A 19,491-nucleotide genomic window follows, 5' to 3' on the forward strand; every position below is an offset into this window, starting at 1 on the left:
GAGCCGAAATGTATGCAGGATGACAGTCGTGTCAGTCCTCTGGATATATAGCAACAGAAGGTCAAATTCATACTCTCACTTAATCTTGCATAACTCCAAAACGCATAAAATCGAAAATATTATGTTTTTAGCAAAGTTTTTCTTTGTAAAACTATCCACGCCTTTTTCATAGGTTATTGTTTTATCGTTAAGTTTTATATTCACTTTTAATGATTTAACCTAAAAATGTAAGCAATAGTCTTTATAGTTACAGAATATTTAAGAAATCGATTATAACAATTCCGTGAAAAGCATACAATGACTGATTGTTTCATTAGAAATATAAATATGTTTTGATATAAGTCAAAAAGATCTGACTTGTTTTAATTTCAACAGGACAATTTCCAAACCTCATTTCTAATCGTTCCACCAGATAGCCGTAGCGGTAAACGCGCAGCTATTCAGTATGACCATGCTGAGTGTCGTGGGTTCGAATCCCGCTGGTTGAGGATCTTTTCGTAAAGGAAATTTTCTCGATTCCCAGGGCATAGAGTATCTTCGTACCTGCCACACGATAAACATATGCAAACATGGTCAATCGGCAAAGAGAGCTCTCAGTTAATAACTGTGGAAGTGCTCATAAGAACACTAATCTGAGAAGCAGGCTTTGTCCCAGTTGGGATGTAACGCCAGAATGAAGAAGAAGAAGAACCTATTAAAAATATTGCTTGTAGCAGCCTTAGCAATTGTTGGAAGTTGAGCTCCCCCAAGTATTCTGCCTAAGTTAACTTTTGGAACCCTCTACAGCTCATCTTTAATTTGGCGTAATTTCTTTTTTCCACTTTTTTGCAGTTTACGTCCTCCGGTATTTTTTTTGTTTTAAACTTCTTGTTCCAGTGCAGCTGTTGTTATTTTAATCTACTTCACATCCATGTAGCATATGTTTGAAGGCTGTCGCTGAGCTTAGCGGAGGAAGCAAACACAGCCAATCAGCTATTGGTTTGGGCGATTCATTAATTAATTCAGGTTGATTGAAAAAGGCAACCTAACATCTGGCTCTGCTATATTATATTACTATATTTTGTGGTATAAAACGACAAAAAATGAAGGTGAAACTGATTTGATTTATCAATATCAATTACATATTGTAGAAGAAAACCATACTAATTGAGAATCTATTTTTTCACTTACCATTGTACACGTGACACCCAACTGGAAAAAATGAAATTCCAGTTTCTTCACCCTGAATTAGAGACCGCATATTTTAATACAATACCATACAAATATTGCATAATTCCGTTACATTTGTTAAAATTTAGGTTCTCATCCTTTTTTGGGGACAGACGTTTTTTCATCTCTATGATCAAATTTCTTTTGCTAAGTTATCACGCTTCAGGATCGAATTGCACTCGTCATAAGGTGTTGATATAACCCGTGAGCTATGGAGAATTGCAAATTGTTTCAACAATTTATAGCCAGCACATTTACTATGAGTCATTATGATGGCTTCTGCGCTATAGATTTAAAATATTGATGTTTGCATTTGAGATGCAAATCTTGACTAAGCGTCCTCCAAATGCGATTACACAAAACAATCAAAGGACACCTATATAAATTACCGCCGCACTAGCAAGAAAAATCTATCTTTGACATCGCATTTCTTGTGAAAAGTCTTATCGCGTCTGGTGTTCCCGCATTTGATATTTGCATTTCAAACGCACATAACAATATCTACGAAATATTCACGCGAGTATTTTTATGACAACGTATAGGCCTCTGCACTGTTTTGATTTTGCATGGGATTTTGACTTTTACTGGCCTTGTTGTTTACAAAATTCATGAAAGAGTGAAAGGAAGAGGTACATTTCTGTGCAGAGGCCCATACTGCCGTGAATCGCATGTCAGTCCCATCTGTAAAAAGTAGGCATTGAGAAAATGGGCTATGAAGTTTCCAAACTCGTTTCCCATACTAATGTTCAAAAATTTCACAATTTGCTTTTCATTACGAAATCTTTCCGAGAAAAATATGAAGAAGATCAAAAAACGGTTCTTTTTTCGTGTTACATAGTGTGGAAATCTATAGTGGGACTGATATTCGGTTACATTTCATTATGGGACAATTTGACTTGCTGTTTTTTCCTATTTTTTTCGAACAAATCTTATTAACTGATTAGTGCACCTGAAAGAACATTGGAATATATGTTGAAAACTGAACTCAACTCAGTTTTGACAAAAATGCAGATGGGACTGACTTGCGATTCACGGCAGTATTATTATTATTATTGTCTTTATAAACGATGCTTTCAGTCCGTGGCTGTTTCACCTCGATTCACGGCAGTATACTGCCCTTAAAAAAAATAATCAAAATTCAATTCAAAATTCAATTATTGCCAATGAACAATTCGGATTCCGCCATGGACTTTCGACTACTCATCAACTTTTACGTGTAACAAATTTGATCCGTTCCAACAAATCTGAAGGCTATTCTACTGGTCTTGCTCTTCTAGACTTAGAAAAATCATTCGATAGTGTTTGGCATAAAGGCTTGATCGTAAAATTAAAAAAAAACCTTTAATTTTCCAACATACACTGTTAGAATAATTCGAAGTTATGTGTCAAATCGTACTTTTCAGGTTAATTATCAGAACTCCAGGTGACTTCCTGTCAAATGAAGTTAAGTATCTAGGTCTCATGCTAGATACAAATTTGACTTTCAAAAATCACATTGAGGGCATTCAAGCCAAATGTAACAAATATGTAAAATGTCTCTATCCCCTTATTAATAGAAAATCAAAACTTTGTCTTACGAACAATCTTTTGATATTCAAACAAATTTTCAGGCCAGCCATGTTGTATGCTGTACCAATATAGACTAGCTGTTGTAATACCAGGAACAAAGCTCTTCAGAGGATTCAAAATAAAATTTTGAAAATGATTCTGAAGCTTCCTCCCTGGTTTAGTACTAATGAGTTACATATAATATTCAATGTTGAACATTGGAACAAATTTCAAATAAAATCATTAATAATTTCAGGCAGAAATCGTTGCAAACTTCTATTGCCACAATTAATGCGTCATATATTTAGGTTTAGTTAGGTTAAGTAAATTGAAAGCGTTTTTTTTTCTCTTATAAGCAGGTGAACTCAACTCACCTGTAAAAAATCTGAACTATTACGGCAAATAAAATGTAATATGTTAACAAAATGTTAATAAAAGCTTAAATTGTGTTTTAACAAATTAGGATGATAGTGTTGTCTAATAACACAGAACACCTTGATATAAGAAATGAATGTAATATTTGTAATCATACTAATAAAGAATTAAAAATAGAATCCGTGCCTACAGAGAATTAAAGTAAAAAAAATAGTTTAATACTCTGGCAAATCTTTTTAGGCAGAGGCATTTACATGCTAACTTATACACTTTCCCAATGTTGCACTATCGAAATGAACGATTCGCTGTTTAACAGATTGCTTCGCATGTTTTTCCCATTTCAGAAACTCAGTAAAAGGAAGCACGCATTTCCATCTGGCCCGAAATTGTTTGCACTCGTTTTTTTTTTGTCATTATTGTCAAGTACACCTGTTGACATTCAATGTCACGATAACAACCGTCGACGCACAGTGTGAGTCAGACTCAGACCTAAAAATTGGTTATCTTTTAATTGCGAGAAACCATCCCGATGATGATTGCCGCACATGTCCGGCGACAATTGGTGTGGCCATCTGACGATATAAAAGTGTCCAATCGCAATCACTTACCTCTAAACCAATTTGCCGCATTTTTTTCCGTCTCGATGGTTGGTATCGCACGTCCGCTACGGTAAAATAATCCGGTTTCGATCCGATGGTCCGATATGATTTGTGTCAGACTTTGGTATTTTTTTTTTCTTGATTTCTCGTACCCTTGTGGGCCTTTCAATCACTACTTAGTGGAAGGCAGATGTGTTTACCAGTAGTGCCACTCACGGGAGTTTTTGCTGGCTCTTCTTTCACTTTTTCAGCAACTGTTTTGTCGGAAAAATGTAACGATTTTGTAGGGTGAGTGCACACGTTTTCGGTAAAAAAAATAACTTTGTTTTTAGCTTTTTCTTTACTTGGAGCTGCGAGAAGCTTTCTAAGCTTATCTAAAGATACCAAAGTACAATGTATTCCCAAACACCTATCAATAAAATAAAATACATCCTATTGATTTTTCGAAAATTTTCTATGATCATTAAAAAATATAATCAAAATATAAATTTATCAAAACATATTAATACCTATTTTATGAAACAATGCAAAAATTGCAATTTTTCACAATACAGGTCGGACTCGATTATCCGGAGACTCGATTATCCGGTGACTCGATTATACGGGATTCGATTATTCGGAATTTTAGACTCGATTATCCGTAATTTGTTTTTGGATGTTCTTGTTTTACAATTTTTATGCATAAATTTGAGATAATTTGGTATTGCAATATACAATATGAATTGTTTTGCAGTTTTGAACATATTTAAGTGGTTAGAGTGGTTTTTTGAGTATGCCGATCAATTTTTTTTCCCTTGTAAAGACCCCTACTGTTCTTAGAAATAATTTTTGGTGGCGTAGCATATAAAAAAACAACGAAAAGAGATAATATTTATCGAAGATTTAAATTTTTGTCTTAGTGATTCGATTATCTGTTTTGGGAAAAATCGATACTCCGGATAATCGATTCCGACCTGTATATGACATATATTTTGAATTTAATATAGTTAACTATTTCTTGCCTATTTTAGGATAACGCCCCAAAAACAGTTAAAAACCATTGGCAAACACATGTGTAACCCGTTGATTCGTAGAAAATTGATGAATGATAATCATAACCACTGACAGATATAACTGCCGTGAATCGTATGTCAGTCCCATCTGTAAAAAGTAGGCATTGAGAAAATGGGGTGTGATGTTTCCAAACTCGTTTTCCATACGAATATTCAAAAAATTCCAGAAGATTGGAACATGTTCAAATCTTAATGAAACTTCCACAATATGCTATTTACAACGATAACTTTCTGAGAAAAATATAAAGATGATCAAAACACGGTTCATTTTTGTGTTAAATGGTGCGGAAACCTGTAGTGGGACTGACATGCGGTTACTTTTCATTATGGGACAATTTGACTTGCTGTTTTATTCCTACTGTTTGCGAACAAATCTTATTATGTCGTTCGGGTAACTGAAAGAGCATTGGAAGATATGTTGAAAACTGAACTCAACTTAATTTTGACGAAAATGCAGATGGGACTGACTTGCAATTCACGGCAGTATAGGATCAAAAATTCTTGACATGGTCCATAAGGAGTCTTTTTATAGTTACATATGTACCTAGAAAGGAAATAGTATATTAAATAATCTTACTTTGTATTACAAGGGAGCAAAAAGGGCTTGTATGAAATCTTTTGTGATATTTCGTTGAATGAATTCATCAATTATTTCTGAAATTTTTAGCCATGATTACCATCTGAATTACAAAGAGATTCCACAGTTGGTTGATTTTAATCAAATAGAACTACCAATATTTGTGGAAGTATTGCTGTGTAATTGCAACGCTGTGTAACTGCAACGTGTAAATCCCTTCAAATACTCAAAAATGATGAGTTACATCTATGGTTGTCACTGGCTTTTTGGGTATTATGCTAAATTATGCAAGTTTTCACTATTTTGTTTAAATTAATGTTGTAGAATAACTTATAAGTCTAAGGAGTAATTATTAGAGTGGTTCAAACAATCGTTTTTGCTCCACACTGCTCATTCGATTCTAGATCAAATCTTGAGTGTCCTCCCAAAATTTGAGCTAATTTGGATGAAAACTGAGACTGCACAAGCCTTTTAAAGTTTATGTGGGACTTACTATGAGAAAAGCATTCATTCAATCGGTCATAGTGTTTGCCCATGTGCTTTTTGGGATTAAAACTATGTTGATACTGTGAGATACAATAATCAGCTACAACTTTGCCGAAAACCGTTTTAAAAAAATGAATGTGGCTCCATTAAGCCAAGTGGCACTTCAGCCTAACTCAATTTGCAATAAATTTTGTTTGCTGTATGCTAAACAAAAATTATTCGATTTAGACACGGTCTGTTTCTGGTCAAATACCATTTTTGAACTTGTCAAAATTGAATCTGTAATCAGCATGAGAGAAAATGGCTAAAGGAGCAGTGTTGTGGTGGAATTAGGAGTGAAACTGGCAACACGGAGAGAGACTGAAATAGTGAGTGGAAAGTAAAGAGGACGTTTTGGGAGGCTACATCTTGAGAAGATCGAGATAAACACCAATATTAAGTTATGAAATAGTGAAATAATAATAATAAATTACAGCATTGAAGCTGCTACCACTAGAACTGCTTTCAATAATTGGATTATTGCACCAACGATGACGATTCCCAACAAGCAGAAAATATAATGTCCAACTTTGTGACAAATTAGACGGATTTAAAGATAACATAATTAAAAAAATATCTTCAAAAAAACATTGTCAAGACGCACAGATTTTTCCAAACTTATCTAATATTACTTATAGACAGTGATAAACAATGTTGAACAACAATACTTTCACAGAGGTTTCTAACCAGTCAAATTTCTTAGCGAAATTAACTTGTTAACAAAACATATTTAACATTTGTTATTTTTATTTTTTTTTTTTTTCAATAATATCACATAATAACACATGAGAATAATCATTGAAAAAACAATAGACAAAAGTATTTTAAAAAAGTAACTAGATTTTTTTCTTTTGCTTTTAATACTATAGAAATTAAGTTTTGTTAAATTATATCAAGAGTAGATAAATTATCAAATAATTAATCCAGAAACTTTAGATACAAATCATTGTCAAATTTAATCCGTAAACAAAACATTGTTTCCCAGAACTGCTTCAAATTAATTTCTTGTGGCAAACATTTGCCAACATTTTTTTATTTAATTGTTAATAAATTTACCAAGAAACATCATTGTGCCTAGTAGCCTATTGATCCAGATCTTCATGAATTAAAATTTTGACTACTAAATTATAGAGACGGTCTAGTTTTGGTATGAAAATTCATACTTTTAATGGATCGAGCCTGGTTTGAAAGCTTTTTTTGTCAATTTAATAAAATTACATTCCATCAGTTTTATTTTGCATATTGCATGCCTCATGTATGATCTTTCGAATGCCAGGAAAGGAAATTTTAACTGAACCAATTTCATGATTTATTGGAACTTTAAGATTAAGAGAGAAAAACTATGTTCCCTTAAATTTGCTTGTAAGTTTTAAATGAAAAAATATAAATTTGCAATGTTTGCAAAAAATATAAATTTGCAGTGTTCCGACCCAATTTAGCCAGCTACCATAACAGTTGTGATGTCATGGACCATGGTATGGTTTCATAATTACGTCGACTTTAGTGAGAAAAGTTGAAATATATCAGTTCACCTAATATGGTCTTGAAATGTTTAATGATACACAATATCATGTTACTGCAACTGCTTTAGCCATTTTTCCCGGTCATACAACGGCTTTTTGTATCACGAATTATCACGTTCCTTCATCCCGTGAGTTTATGTTATTTATAGACGAGCCTTAAATTTAACAGAATAGGTAGAGTGTAAGGAAAATTTGAATTGTACTTAATATAGTTATTTTCTATACAGGTTCACATGTTTTTTTCTACTCAAGTCCACCATTCTTCCTGTAAATAATTTCTGGAAATATCACTAATAAATAATTATAATAAATAATAAAATAACAAAAACATATCAATTTTAAGATCTTTCATCGCAGATTTTTATTATTTTCTTTTGTGTAAAAAAGCGATACTCCGGATAATTGAGTCCGACCTGACCGATTACTCAAGAAAATTGTTAAAATAATCTCTTAATCACATCACACTGGTCTCAAAGCCATATCAAGGAAGACAAAAATGTTTGCGCTCAAACCGCCAGTTTTAGATATACGGTGTCCTCAGGAGAATGTCTCCATATTTTTCATACGTTTCTTTCAGTGATGTGAAATTAGGGTGGCCTGCATGGTATGAAAAGTCAGAGTATAAACTGTTTTACTGATGCATTTAGACCTGTACAATGTTATACAATGTTTTAGAGGAAAATGTTTGGAGTAACTTTGTCGAAGAACTCCAATTTATAACTATTGTGACGGACCTGTTGTAGTGGTTAGAACACACGCTTCTCACGCCGAGAATCTGGGATTGAATCCCATCCCGAGATAGTCACTAAAATTTCAGTGACGACTTCCTTCGGAAGGGAAGTAAAGCCGTTGGTCCCGAGATGAACTAGCCCAGGGCTAAAAATCTCGTTAATAAAGATAGAAAAAAACTCTTGTGATTCGTGTGTAATGATTTTTTATAAGGTAAATTAGAATTATCCCTGAAAAATCTGTTATTTTTCGATAACTTTTTCTGCGATAATTTCTTGCCTAAAATGGGTTCCGAGCACTTTTAAAACTTTTGGTTACGCAATTTTAAGTTTGGAAATTTGAGGTTCTATCTCTCACGGATTCAGAGTAATAGAGATCAGAGATATTTTCTTCGAAAAATGGTTGTTTTCAAATGGCGATATCTCTGAAAGGTACAGTCTCTTTGTGATGACAAAAATGTGAGGACGTTTTTGGTTTGAAAAGATTAATTGAATCATTAATACAATATGTTTTTTAACGCCCATAACCTGAACAATAGAAGCTGAAGCTTTTTGGTGGCTTTAGGAAAAAATGGGCGCAATTTAAACTTACAGTCATACATCGATATAACGAAACCTCTTTATAACGTAAATCTAAACCGACAGTTTTATGTTAGACTATACGAAATACGACTAAACAGAATACTCCCCCTGAAAAAGACTCGGATTAGAGTCGAAACGTTGGGAAAAATCTAAAACAATCGTTTCGTCTGAAAGCTACATTTTCGCAAAAAAATGTATATGTCGAGTTTCACATAGTTTGATTGAGGAATCACACCAAAGTCAAAACGAATTATGGAAGTGCTAAGATAGCTTGATACACTACCAGCTTTGTCTCATATGTTTTGTTGAATTTTGTCATCTGTATGGATGTTCCATATCGATTTTTTGGAAGCTACCAAGTATGGGTCTCGGCTTAATACTTTTTCAAAGGCTTAATACTCCTCTGAAGCATCAGGAATTCTTGTGATCGATTACAATCTTGATTTTTAGGAGAGTGACAAGTATATCAAGTCATTTTGAGATCTTCGAGAGGTTTCCATAAACATCGATTTCAATAACAACCATTTAAGGGGTCCGTAAAATGTGTGTAGAACTTCAAAGAGGATTACAGCTCCAAAAAGGTTGTAAAACACTGTTTTTAAACATTGTGCAGCTCTAAATGCATCAGCAAAACAGTTTATATTCTAACTTGATAAACCATGCAAGCCACCCTAATTCAACTTCACTGAAAAATATCTAGAAATTTTCCCGAAGACACCTTACATCTAAAACTGACGTTTGTCGAAATTTTGTAACTTCAATAGTTTGCATGTCAAAATAAACTACTATTTCATCCAGCCAATGACTGTTCCAGGTTCTTCAAGTATCGATATTCGAGAGTCAAACCACATTCAACAACACACACCGAAACAAGGGCACCCACCCTAGAACGCCTGAATTGGTATCACACTTTTATTCCAGTTGTTGTCACTTGATTGGATTCTTCTCTCTGTTTTCTCTTTTGGCGTGCTATTCCACCCAGTTCAAGCAGAGTGTACCGTCCGCATACAATTTGGCCTGGTGGTGAGCCTAATTTATTGTAACAGCGATTCTAAGACATCTACCAACAGCACCGGTATGATGGACAACTTTCTTCCTCAACTCGATCAAGCGCGGTACCCGAACAACACCTGAACAATTTCTTCGGACACTCTTCCTGGCGGTCGGTCTTCGCTTGGAGCAACCCAAGGCCTCAAAGCATTGACTGCACCCTTTTTTCTTCACTCCAATCACTTTGACTCCTCACTGTTTAAACTTTCGTTACAACACCACTGACTGTTCCCCGAGCCTATGGTATCAATTAAAGAGAGGCGAACAATTAAGGTGAGTTTTATTTTCTTTATTTCCGGTTTATACTCTGGGCTACAGACCCCTTTAGCATCAATCTGCGAACGAAATGCTGGTAGGGTAACGCACAGGTGACTCGCGAAGCCGGCCAAGCGTTTCCTCTATATCTACTGTAATTCACCGTTCCAAAACTAAACAGCAGGTCAACCTGACTAAAACTGCAACCGACGACGAAACTCCGAATACATATCACGCACGAGGGGGGACCACTATTACATTACTATCCGAGAGACTTCGACAATAAACTCTGCTACATCCAACTGCCAAATGGATACTGAGCTCGGTGTTGAGCGGCGGTCAAAGTTGGACAAAAGAGCAGCGCAAAGTCTGCATATTATGGACTGATCATGATTTTGGAGTGGCGCAAGTCGCGCGGAGCTTTGCCTTCAACTAAACTCTCGCGCTGTGTGGTTGATTCGGAGAGTGATAACAATACCTTCTCTGCCGCCATAAGTTGTGGGAAAGCTCCAGTTCTGGTTCAGAGAGAAAAGTTTCCGCGCGGGAGCGAGGCCAGGTGAGCAAAAGCGCTACCGTGCCACTATGGGGTGTTTCGGAAATCTAGCTGGCTAAAATATATTCGACCTCTCTCGCATTTCTATGTGCAGTAATGTGATCCATTTTTATATGAGAAAAATCAAACAGTAAAAATCCTACGTTACACCCCCATTTTATCTCATTTGGACCCCATATGGACCTGATATATGGAAAAAACATTCCAATTTCATTTTCGACCCTAGATGGTACTGTAGTCGATACATTTCTTTTATTATTTGAATCTTCTCCAATTAATATAGAAGATACGATATTTTCGTTATTATATTTCGTTATTCTTTTGTCACTGATCGACTTAATGGGACATGTGTGGGAGTTGCAATCATCATTCATAGGCGTATAAAACATCAACTGTTTTCGTCATTTGAAACTTCAGGTGTATCTGTTGAAACACAGCTTGGTAAATATACTTTCATAGCTGCCTATTTGCTTTTTCTGGACAGCAAGTTAATTTGCTCCAAACTGAATTGCGAAAATTGACTCGATCAATTTCATTGGTACTTTAATGCCAAACATCGGTCATGGAATAATTCTCAAAGTAATTTCAACGGCAGAATTTTATTTAATGAATGCTCTTCAGGATATTTCTCAATTCAATACCCTGATAGCTCTATATGTTTTTCCTCTTCTAGAAATCCATCTACGATTGATTTGGTCTTAAGCGACTCTAGTCATCTTTGTAGCCAATTAGTTACTCATGCTGATTTTGATTCTGATCATGTCCCTGTTACGTTTCAAATATCCCATGAAGCGATTCTCAATCCTATCAGCTCCACTTTCAATTATTTTCGAGCCGACTGGAATATATATGAAACATATATTGACTCTTATCTTGATGTTAACATTTCTTTCCAAACAAAACTTGATATTAACAATGCTCTTGAACCTTTGACGAATTCCATTGTTGAAGCCAGGAGCATTGCAATTCCAAAATGTGAAGTAAAATTTAAATCCGTGATTCACAACGATGATCTTAAACTCTTGATCCGTCTTAAACACGCGAGGAGAAGACAATTTCAATGCACTCGCGATCCTGCTATGAAAATTATATGGCAGGATTTGCAGAAAGAAATCAAGAAACGTTTTTCACAATTAGGAAACAAAAAATTTGAAAATAAAATTTCTTAATTGGACCCTGGCTCTAAGCCCTTTTGGAAATTATCTAAAATCTTGAATAAATAGAAATAGAGTTTCATTTCGGTAAACTTAAACGACGAAGTCAGTCGGTAAAACATATTTTTACTGAAATATCGTTCAATTTTGACAGATGAGCAATATTGACAGATGCAAATTGACCAAAATCGGTAGTTTACGTAAATAACTGAGACTCGGTACCGTAAAACGGGGTAACTTTGATAGTTTTTTCGAAGAAAACTTGAATATTTATAAATACTATTTCAAAGAATTTTAATTCATATTTTTAAAACAAGTACTGGTATCCTAACTATCGATTGCAGTTGATAGATTTCCAAAAGATTCGTTCTTAATGGATACATAATTTTCCATATACTCGAAAGTCGGTTTTCTGTTTTGGGGTAACTTCGATAATGGAGCATCGATTGAACAAAATTGAATGAATTACGGAACATTTGTAGGGCGTTGCATCCCTTTAGGCGTTTAACGCTATATGGAAATTTCTGACTTAGATTACAAAAATGGTCCCAGTTTGTAAAAATAGTTTTTGCAAAGGGTTTTGAGACCGAATTCGAGTTCTACTATAACTAGGCTATCAAGTATAAGTGACGAATTTATTATGACTTCATCAAATAGTGATCGTAGAATAGATTGTTGGAGAGCATTTCAAAATTGCTAAAATATTATAAATTTTCCATATTTGCATATAAATCCTCAAATGCACTTGATTCCAACGAAAATAGCTTTAACATGAAGTGTCATACTAATACACTTTACTTTCACATTCGTTTTGCTTAACAGATTAACAGGAACTTTGTTATTTCGCTTAGTATGTTGAGAGTTTCGCACTATCAAAGTTACCCGCATTATCAAAGTTACCCCGTTTTACGGTAATCTATTTTACCACAACGATCAGCAAACAAATATATTTACTGAAGTTCGGCAAAGCGAATCTGTCAAAATAAGAGTTGCAGAAACCAACATGTGCTCGAAATGTTCTGGTAAAAAGCGGGTGGAGAGCGCATACATGTAAGTATTCACATAATTTATTGCAAAATTGTGCCTATAAATGAATCGTTCAGCAATAGTCAGCCGAGCTCGAGTCAGCAATAGTTAAAGCCTTTTTTATTACATTTTTAGGAATATTCCATGGAACTTCTACTCCTCGAAAGGAAATTGCTGCGAAAATGGCTGTGAGCATTTGCTTCAAACGGAGAAGTGCATCATTCCTCAAATTGAGTGAAAAGTAAAATGTTCACAATCTTCTTCTTTCTGGCGTTACGTCCCAACTGGGACAAAGCCTGCTTCTCAGATTAGTGTTCTTATGAGCGCTTCCACAGTTATTAACTGAGAGCTTACTTTGCCGATTGACCATTTTTGCATGTGTATATCGTGTGGCAGGTACGAAGATACTCTATGCCCTGGGAATCGAGAAAATTTCCTTTACGAAAAGATCCTCGACCAGCGGGATTCGAACCCACGACCCTCAGCATGGTCATGCTGAATAGCTGCGCGTTTACCGCTACGGCTATCTGGGCCCCTTAAAAAAAAATGTTCACAATGGTGGTGGTTAATACATTACCAAAGCAATAACAGATTTACTTTGAATAAATTTGTTTTTATTATTAAAAATTATGTGTAGTGTTTTCTTCTTATTCTTCTTCAAATCAAGAGAAGAAAAAAACTAATCATTTGCCAGATTTCGGTAGTAGTGTGCCGAGATTTTCGGCAATGGAATACCGATCTCTTTGTTAAATTTTGACAGCTGGGTTGATTAAACACTTCAGTCGTCGTGCTGTTGTATTTTGTACAACAATCGTGAAAAAACCTCGCTTATCGTACACAGCATCAGCGTGGTGGTTCTGACGGTGACAAACCGCGCGACGACTGAAGGGTTAACATTTTATGGAACAATCGGCACTTTCACCGAGATTTTTGCCGAAATCTCAGCTGTTGGGTTCTCGGCAATTATTTTTGCCGGCCTCGGCGAAACAAATTAAGTGTGAACAGAGAATTCAAAATAAAATTTTGAAAATGATTCTGAAGCTTACTCCCTGGAATAGTACCAATGAGTTACATATAATATCCAATGTTGAAACATTGAAACAAATGTCAAATAAAATAATTATCGATTTCAGGCAAAAATCATTACAATCTTCTATTGCCACGATTAATGCGTTATATATTTAGGCTAAGTTAGATTAAGTAAATTGAAAACATGTTTTTATATTCTCTTATAAGCAAGTGAAATCAACTCACCTGTAAAAAATCTGAACTGCTACGGCAAATAAACTGTAATATGTTGTTAACAAAATGTTAATAAAAGCTTAAATTTGTTTTACCAAATTAAGAAGATAGTGTTGTCTAATAACACAGAACACCTAGAAATAAAGAATGAATGTAATGTTTGGAATAATACTAATAAAGCAATAAAAAAAAGTAACATTTACTACATAGCTACTGGTAATTAGCTTCAGAGGTTACTACTCATGCTTTGAAATATTGCAATTGAATGGAATAATTGAAATGTGAGTAAAAATCATGGAAAATAATGTCAGCTTTGATATTTCGAAAAAGAATAGCCAGCCATGATGTATGGCAGAATTTTCATTATAATGAAATTAATTCGTTACGAAAACGTGAAAATTCGGATGTTATAATTTTGAGATTTCCGTAAAAAATCTGAGATTTCAAAAAGAGTTTTGAGGTTCCGGTAATATTACCGTAGGAATTTTGAATGTTGGAAATTCAGGTATTTATAAAATTAAACTGCACTTTATGTGCGAATTGTGACATCCAAGATGCTCGGATTTCAGATTTTTTTTAGAAAATTCTGGGATTTCAATACATTCTAGATTGGTTATACATAATAACATTAGGATTATGTAAGGCTTTCTGTGATTCTCGTGGCAATATTAAAAATTCACAATTTGGTTCGATTATTGACCTTTTGAAATTATGTTGGTATCTTTAAGAAGGTATTTCGAAGATTTGTTTGAAGATCAACAGCTTGTTCTTAAGACAAATTTTCGATTTTCTATTAATAAGTGGATAAAGACATTTTATATATTTGTTACATTAAATTTTTATCTTGCATGAGACCTAGATGCTTAACATCAACTAACCAATTTATTGGAACTCCTCTCATCGTGACAACACGTCTACTTGAAGGTTTCAAATTAAGAGCCTTCAGTTTATATAGGAATATTACTAGTTGAGTTTTGGAAGCATTAGGAGAAATCTTCCATTTTTGCAAGTATGAAATATATCCAAACTTGATTGCAATCTACTGACACGCAGGCTTCGTGCTTTGGCAGAGAGACCTGTGCCATCCGCAAACAAGGATTTTTGACATCCCTGAGGTAACACAGGTAAGTCAGATGTAAAAATATTGTATAATAGTGGCCCCAAAATGCTGCCTTGAGGAACACCAGCTCTTACAGAAAGTCTTTCAGACCTGGGGTTCTGATAATTGACCTGAAGTGTACGATTTGACAAATAACTTTGAATTATTCTAACAATGTAGCTTGAGCTTGGCTGGCTGATTGGCCGCCCGTCGTTGCTACTCCAGTATCGCCAGATCAGATGCACTTACACAAGGAATCAACCAGATGACTGCTTGGGATTAACAGGCACCCTCAGTGTATAAGTGCTGGTGATCTTCTATTTTTAAGCAACAATGGTGCCTGCGCCACGTCAGAATGCAGACCAATGAGGGGAAGGGGAAGGAATTGATGATGCATTCAACTGGCACATAGTTTTTTTTATTGCAAAAAATATATTTTGCCTAGGAAAAAAATAATAGAAAAATACAAAAATTATAAATTTCAGTACCTATATCTGTTCGTGATATTCTTGGTAGCAAATCACTTCCTATGTTAAAATTTTTATACAACTTTTTCAGAGATATTAGTTATATTGTTTGATACTGCTTTGCTTTTTACCTCTTTCGTTTCAGAATTCAAGAAAATAACCTTCCCTTGTACCCTGCAATAATCCTCCCTTTTTGGTTACTTCCTTTTTAAGAATTCGGCTCTGATATGGATCACTTCCGGTTGAGCCTTTAGTTTTAAGGTTTATTTTTGTAACGTAATAAGAAAAGATAAAGAGGTTTTGTGCCCTTTTGAGAACGATTTCCAATTATTATCACTCAAAGGGGTTTTTCCCTTTGAGTTTAGTTCAATAAATAAATAAATAAATAAATTCAACTGGCTCCCACGGTTGACCGTATATACCACTGCGTCAACGCCAGTTCATGCGGGAAGGGTGAAAGGGTGGGGTAATGTTTATGGCAGAAAGGCTTGTTGGTTTGGTTAGCAGACTGCCTATGTATCAGGCGTAAAGGAAGGCAAGCTATAATGACAAACGAATGGAAGCGTAGGAAAACGGTTTATTTCTGTCCGTCTCGGGTTCTAGCAAATGCTATGAACTGTGATAGATACATCAACTGTGATATATTGAGAGTGGTAGATAGAAGCAAGTGTAAGATACAACTCAGTGGCGCGGGAAGTGGGTAGGACAGGTAGGACATGTACTACGCACAAAAATAGCTGGGTAGGACAGTCAATGGTTTGTCCTACCAATGATTCAACAATAAAAAAAAAACAAAGATCAACAGAAACTATTTATGACCTGTTCGATATACAAACAAACTCGATAAAGGTCGTACAAGAAACTCCTTTAACCGTAAGTATTCGGAATAAAGTGACCAGACATCCCGCTTTTCGCGGAACAGTTTCGCATTTTAACTATTTGACCCGCGCTAAAAAGTGTCCCGCGAAATGTCCCGCATTTCACTAAAATCATTAAAATGCCCCGCATTTCTAGAACAGCTATCATTGTTACCTTATTAGTTTACCAAACATGTATTACATGCATTTTATAATGATGTTCATTGGAAATTAATTACGATTGGAATCCTCTGATTCTAAAAAAGATTGGTAATAGAATAGAGTTTACAAATTTCAATTTCAAAGATGATGTTGTCAATGGCTTGTTTAATGTAATAGGAAAGCTGTGTAATTTCTATCAGTGAGTATATGATATGAGTTATGAGTCATAGAATGTAAGGCAAACTTAAACTCCATTTAGAAAGACGGGACAAATCTCAAATACAGAATTTTCGAGCGAGCCAAGTTTTTTAATGCATGAGCAATCCAGCTAAAACCTCATTATCGTAAATTTGGACGATGATCAATCTATGAAAATAAATTTTGGAGAGATTTTTTCAAAAGACTATGAATTTCTGATATTTTTAACAATACTCTTAATGAGTCTACTTAGCCGTTTTAAAATAAACTTAGAATTTTTTTCAAGTTTATGTTGAAATCTCTTTCAGGAATCTATAATAATCTTACTCTAGATTTTTGCTCTAGAATTATACACAAGGTTTCATCAGAATCTCGAAGATGATCCTTTCTAAATCCAGCGAAGAACTATGTGAGAGTTCTGAGCTAGTTTAAAAAAATATTATCTCAAAATTCTATCAGAAAACTGTTTAGAATGCTGTAAGAATACCATTTAGAATGATGTAAGTACTTTCTCTTGCATTTGTATGAATTACATATGTTCCGGAATATGTGTCCTAATATTTTGCATATTAAGCGGAATTCTAATAATTACTTTGTTGGTATTGTCTAAGCTTTCAAACGTAGTTAGGAAAGAAATACTAACTTTAAATTAGAAATCATAATTTGGGAAAATATAGTAATGCTGCAATGTTAAAAAAATGTTGTCCCGCTTTGGAGCAAAACACATCTGGGCACTTTAATTCGGAACCAATTTCTCTTAACTTTTTTTTTTGCAAATCAGAGCCCACCAACGCTTTTACCTCCAGTAATGTACTCATAAAATATACTAAACATTTTTTGTCTACATGTATTATTATAATTGTTTATCTTTATTTGTGTGGGTTTTCGTCCTTGACGAGTTCACCAATTCTTCCAGATGTGTTTCCATTGATTCTTTCACCGTTTACTCCAGTTGGTCATAAAGGCTTATTCCAAAGTTAAAAAAAAATGTTTCGGCATTTTTCAAAGAAACCCTTCAATAATTCTTATGCCGATTGTTTCATTTATTCCAGACTTTTTGATAAGGTTTAATTTAGAAAGTCGTCCATGATCACTCCCCGAAATTGCTCAAAAAATCCTGCTCATTAATCGATGAAATCTATTATAAAATTTTCCAAGAATTCCTTTGGGATTCGACCTTGAGATCCTCCAGAAATTTCGCCACAGTATTTTATTAAAATATTATTGCTACGGTTCAGACATTTCTTAAAAAAAATTCCAAATCTCTATTAATTTTTCAAAACTTTCAAGGTTCCACACCAGGTAAACTACAGAGAAACCTCCATGAGTCGATGTTCCATTACTCGATATCGACTCATGGAACCATACTGAGATCAAAATTTCATGGTTACTATGATGGTCCCCTCAAACAGCTTTCCAAGGAATTTGTTTCCCAGGATTCGATATTTCCATGAGTCGATGGTCCCTTCAGATCATGGAACTCATGGAGGTTTGACTGTATAGTAATTATTACAGTAATTGCTCAGTTCATTCATAGATCAATTTCTAAAAGGATACTATCCGATTTTCTTCAATATCAAAATTCGAATGTTGTTTTTTAGTAAGGTCAAATATTATATTAACTTTTGGACCCATCGACATTTGGACGGTTGATAGGGAGGGATAATAAAAAATAAGCAGTAATGAATAACTGTAGTTTGAAGATACGCCAAATTTTTCGAACAAATTTGGAAGAATTTCTGAAAGAATTACGAGAATTTTGGAGGAAAACATAGGTAAATCAATGGACACATATATGGAGAACTTGGGACCTTGAACAATTTCTGAAATGATCTGTGGGTGGATTCCTGATGAAATCTCCGTAGTAATTTACGTGGCTATCCATAGAAAAAATCCAAATTAAATTCTTAAATGTATCTTAAACGAAATTCTAAAAAGAATTACTTACAAAGTTCATAAGAAATCACTAAACAACCCCCTGAAGAGATCTTCGGAGTAAAATGTGAAAGAAATCTACAGTGAAACGAGCAGTAATACTAATCGTAATGCCACAAGGAATTCAAAAAAAGTGTTAGAAATATCAGTGCGCATCGTACCTTCGTGCTGTGCGTACACGAATTCTCTCTGCTCTTGGAAGTTTTCTTAAAAACTACCTAAAGCAATAAAACAGTACTTTTCAGTGCTACAAAAACAGTACTTTTCAGTGCTAAAATTAAAAACGGTACTTTTCAGTGCTACTAAAACAGTACTTTTCAGTACTATTTTTTCTACTATTGATCCCTTTACGATCCTTGTTTGGACCCGTGCCTTCGATTTTTCGTTGGACCCGTTGGCGAAAGCTAGCGGTGGTAATCCTTCTTGGACACCGTCTTGGGAAAAAACCTTTCGAAGGTCACGTCTTCTTTCGTTTATTAATTAAACATGGTATCAACAACAAACAAAAGGAAGGGTGAATCTCTGAATTCACTACTTCCTTCCAAAAAAGTGGGTTTTAAAACTGTCACTACACGTGGCAAGAATGGAAGAAAGGACGCTTCCCCGGAATGCGAAGTTTCTTCCAAGGGTGAAATGAATAATTGTATCGAAATGAGCAATCAGTTCGATGCTCTAGACAAATTTTCCGAACACCAAATCGAAGCAGCCTCTAGCCCAGGCTCTTTGATTCAAGTGAGGAAGCAAAGAGTGCCGCCTATCGTGGTCAGTTGTTCCG

General features: G+C 34.8%; 1 protein-coding gene across 13 annotated transcripts in view; it reads right to left on the bottom strand.

Annotated features, from left to right (window-relative positions):
• Positions 1–10,414, bottom strand: part of LOC5570053 — a 151,901-nt gene extending 141,487 nt beyond the window's left edge. Inside the window, exons 1-3 of one of the 13 annotated variants that reach the window (XM_021852166.1) lie at positions 10,214–10,414; positions 9,602–10,006; positions 3,741–4,105 (exon numbers count right to left, since the gene is read on the bottom strand). In XM_021852166.1, coding sequence (XP_021707858.1) covers positions 3,741–3,761 — 21 coding nt within the window. In that variant the 5' untranslated portion in view covers positions 3,762–4,105; positions 9,602–10,006; positions 10,214–10,414. Of the gene's footprint in view, positions 1–3,740; positions 4,141–9,583 lie in introns of all 13 variants that reach the window. The other 12 variants (XM_021852165.1, XM_021852161.1, XM_021852171.1 and 9 more) reach the window with 12 other exon arrangements.
• Positions 10,415–19,491: the final 9,077 nt, after the last annotated feature.

Source organism: Aedes aegypti, chromosome 3 (assembly GCF_002204515.2).
Source record: "Aedes aegypti strain LVP_AGWG chromosome 3, AaegL5.0 Primary Assembly, whole genome shotgun sequence".
Classification (NCBI taxonomy): domain Eukaryota; kingdom Metazoa; phylum Arthropoda; class Insecta; order Diptera; family Culicidae; genus Aedes; species Aedes aegypti.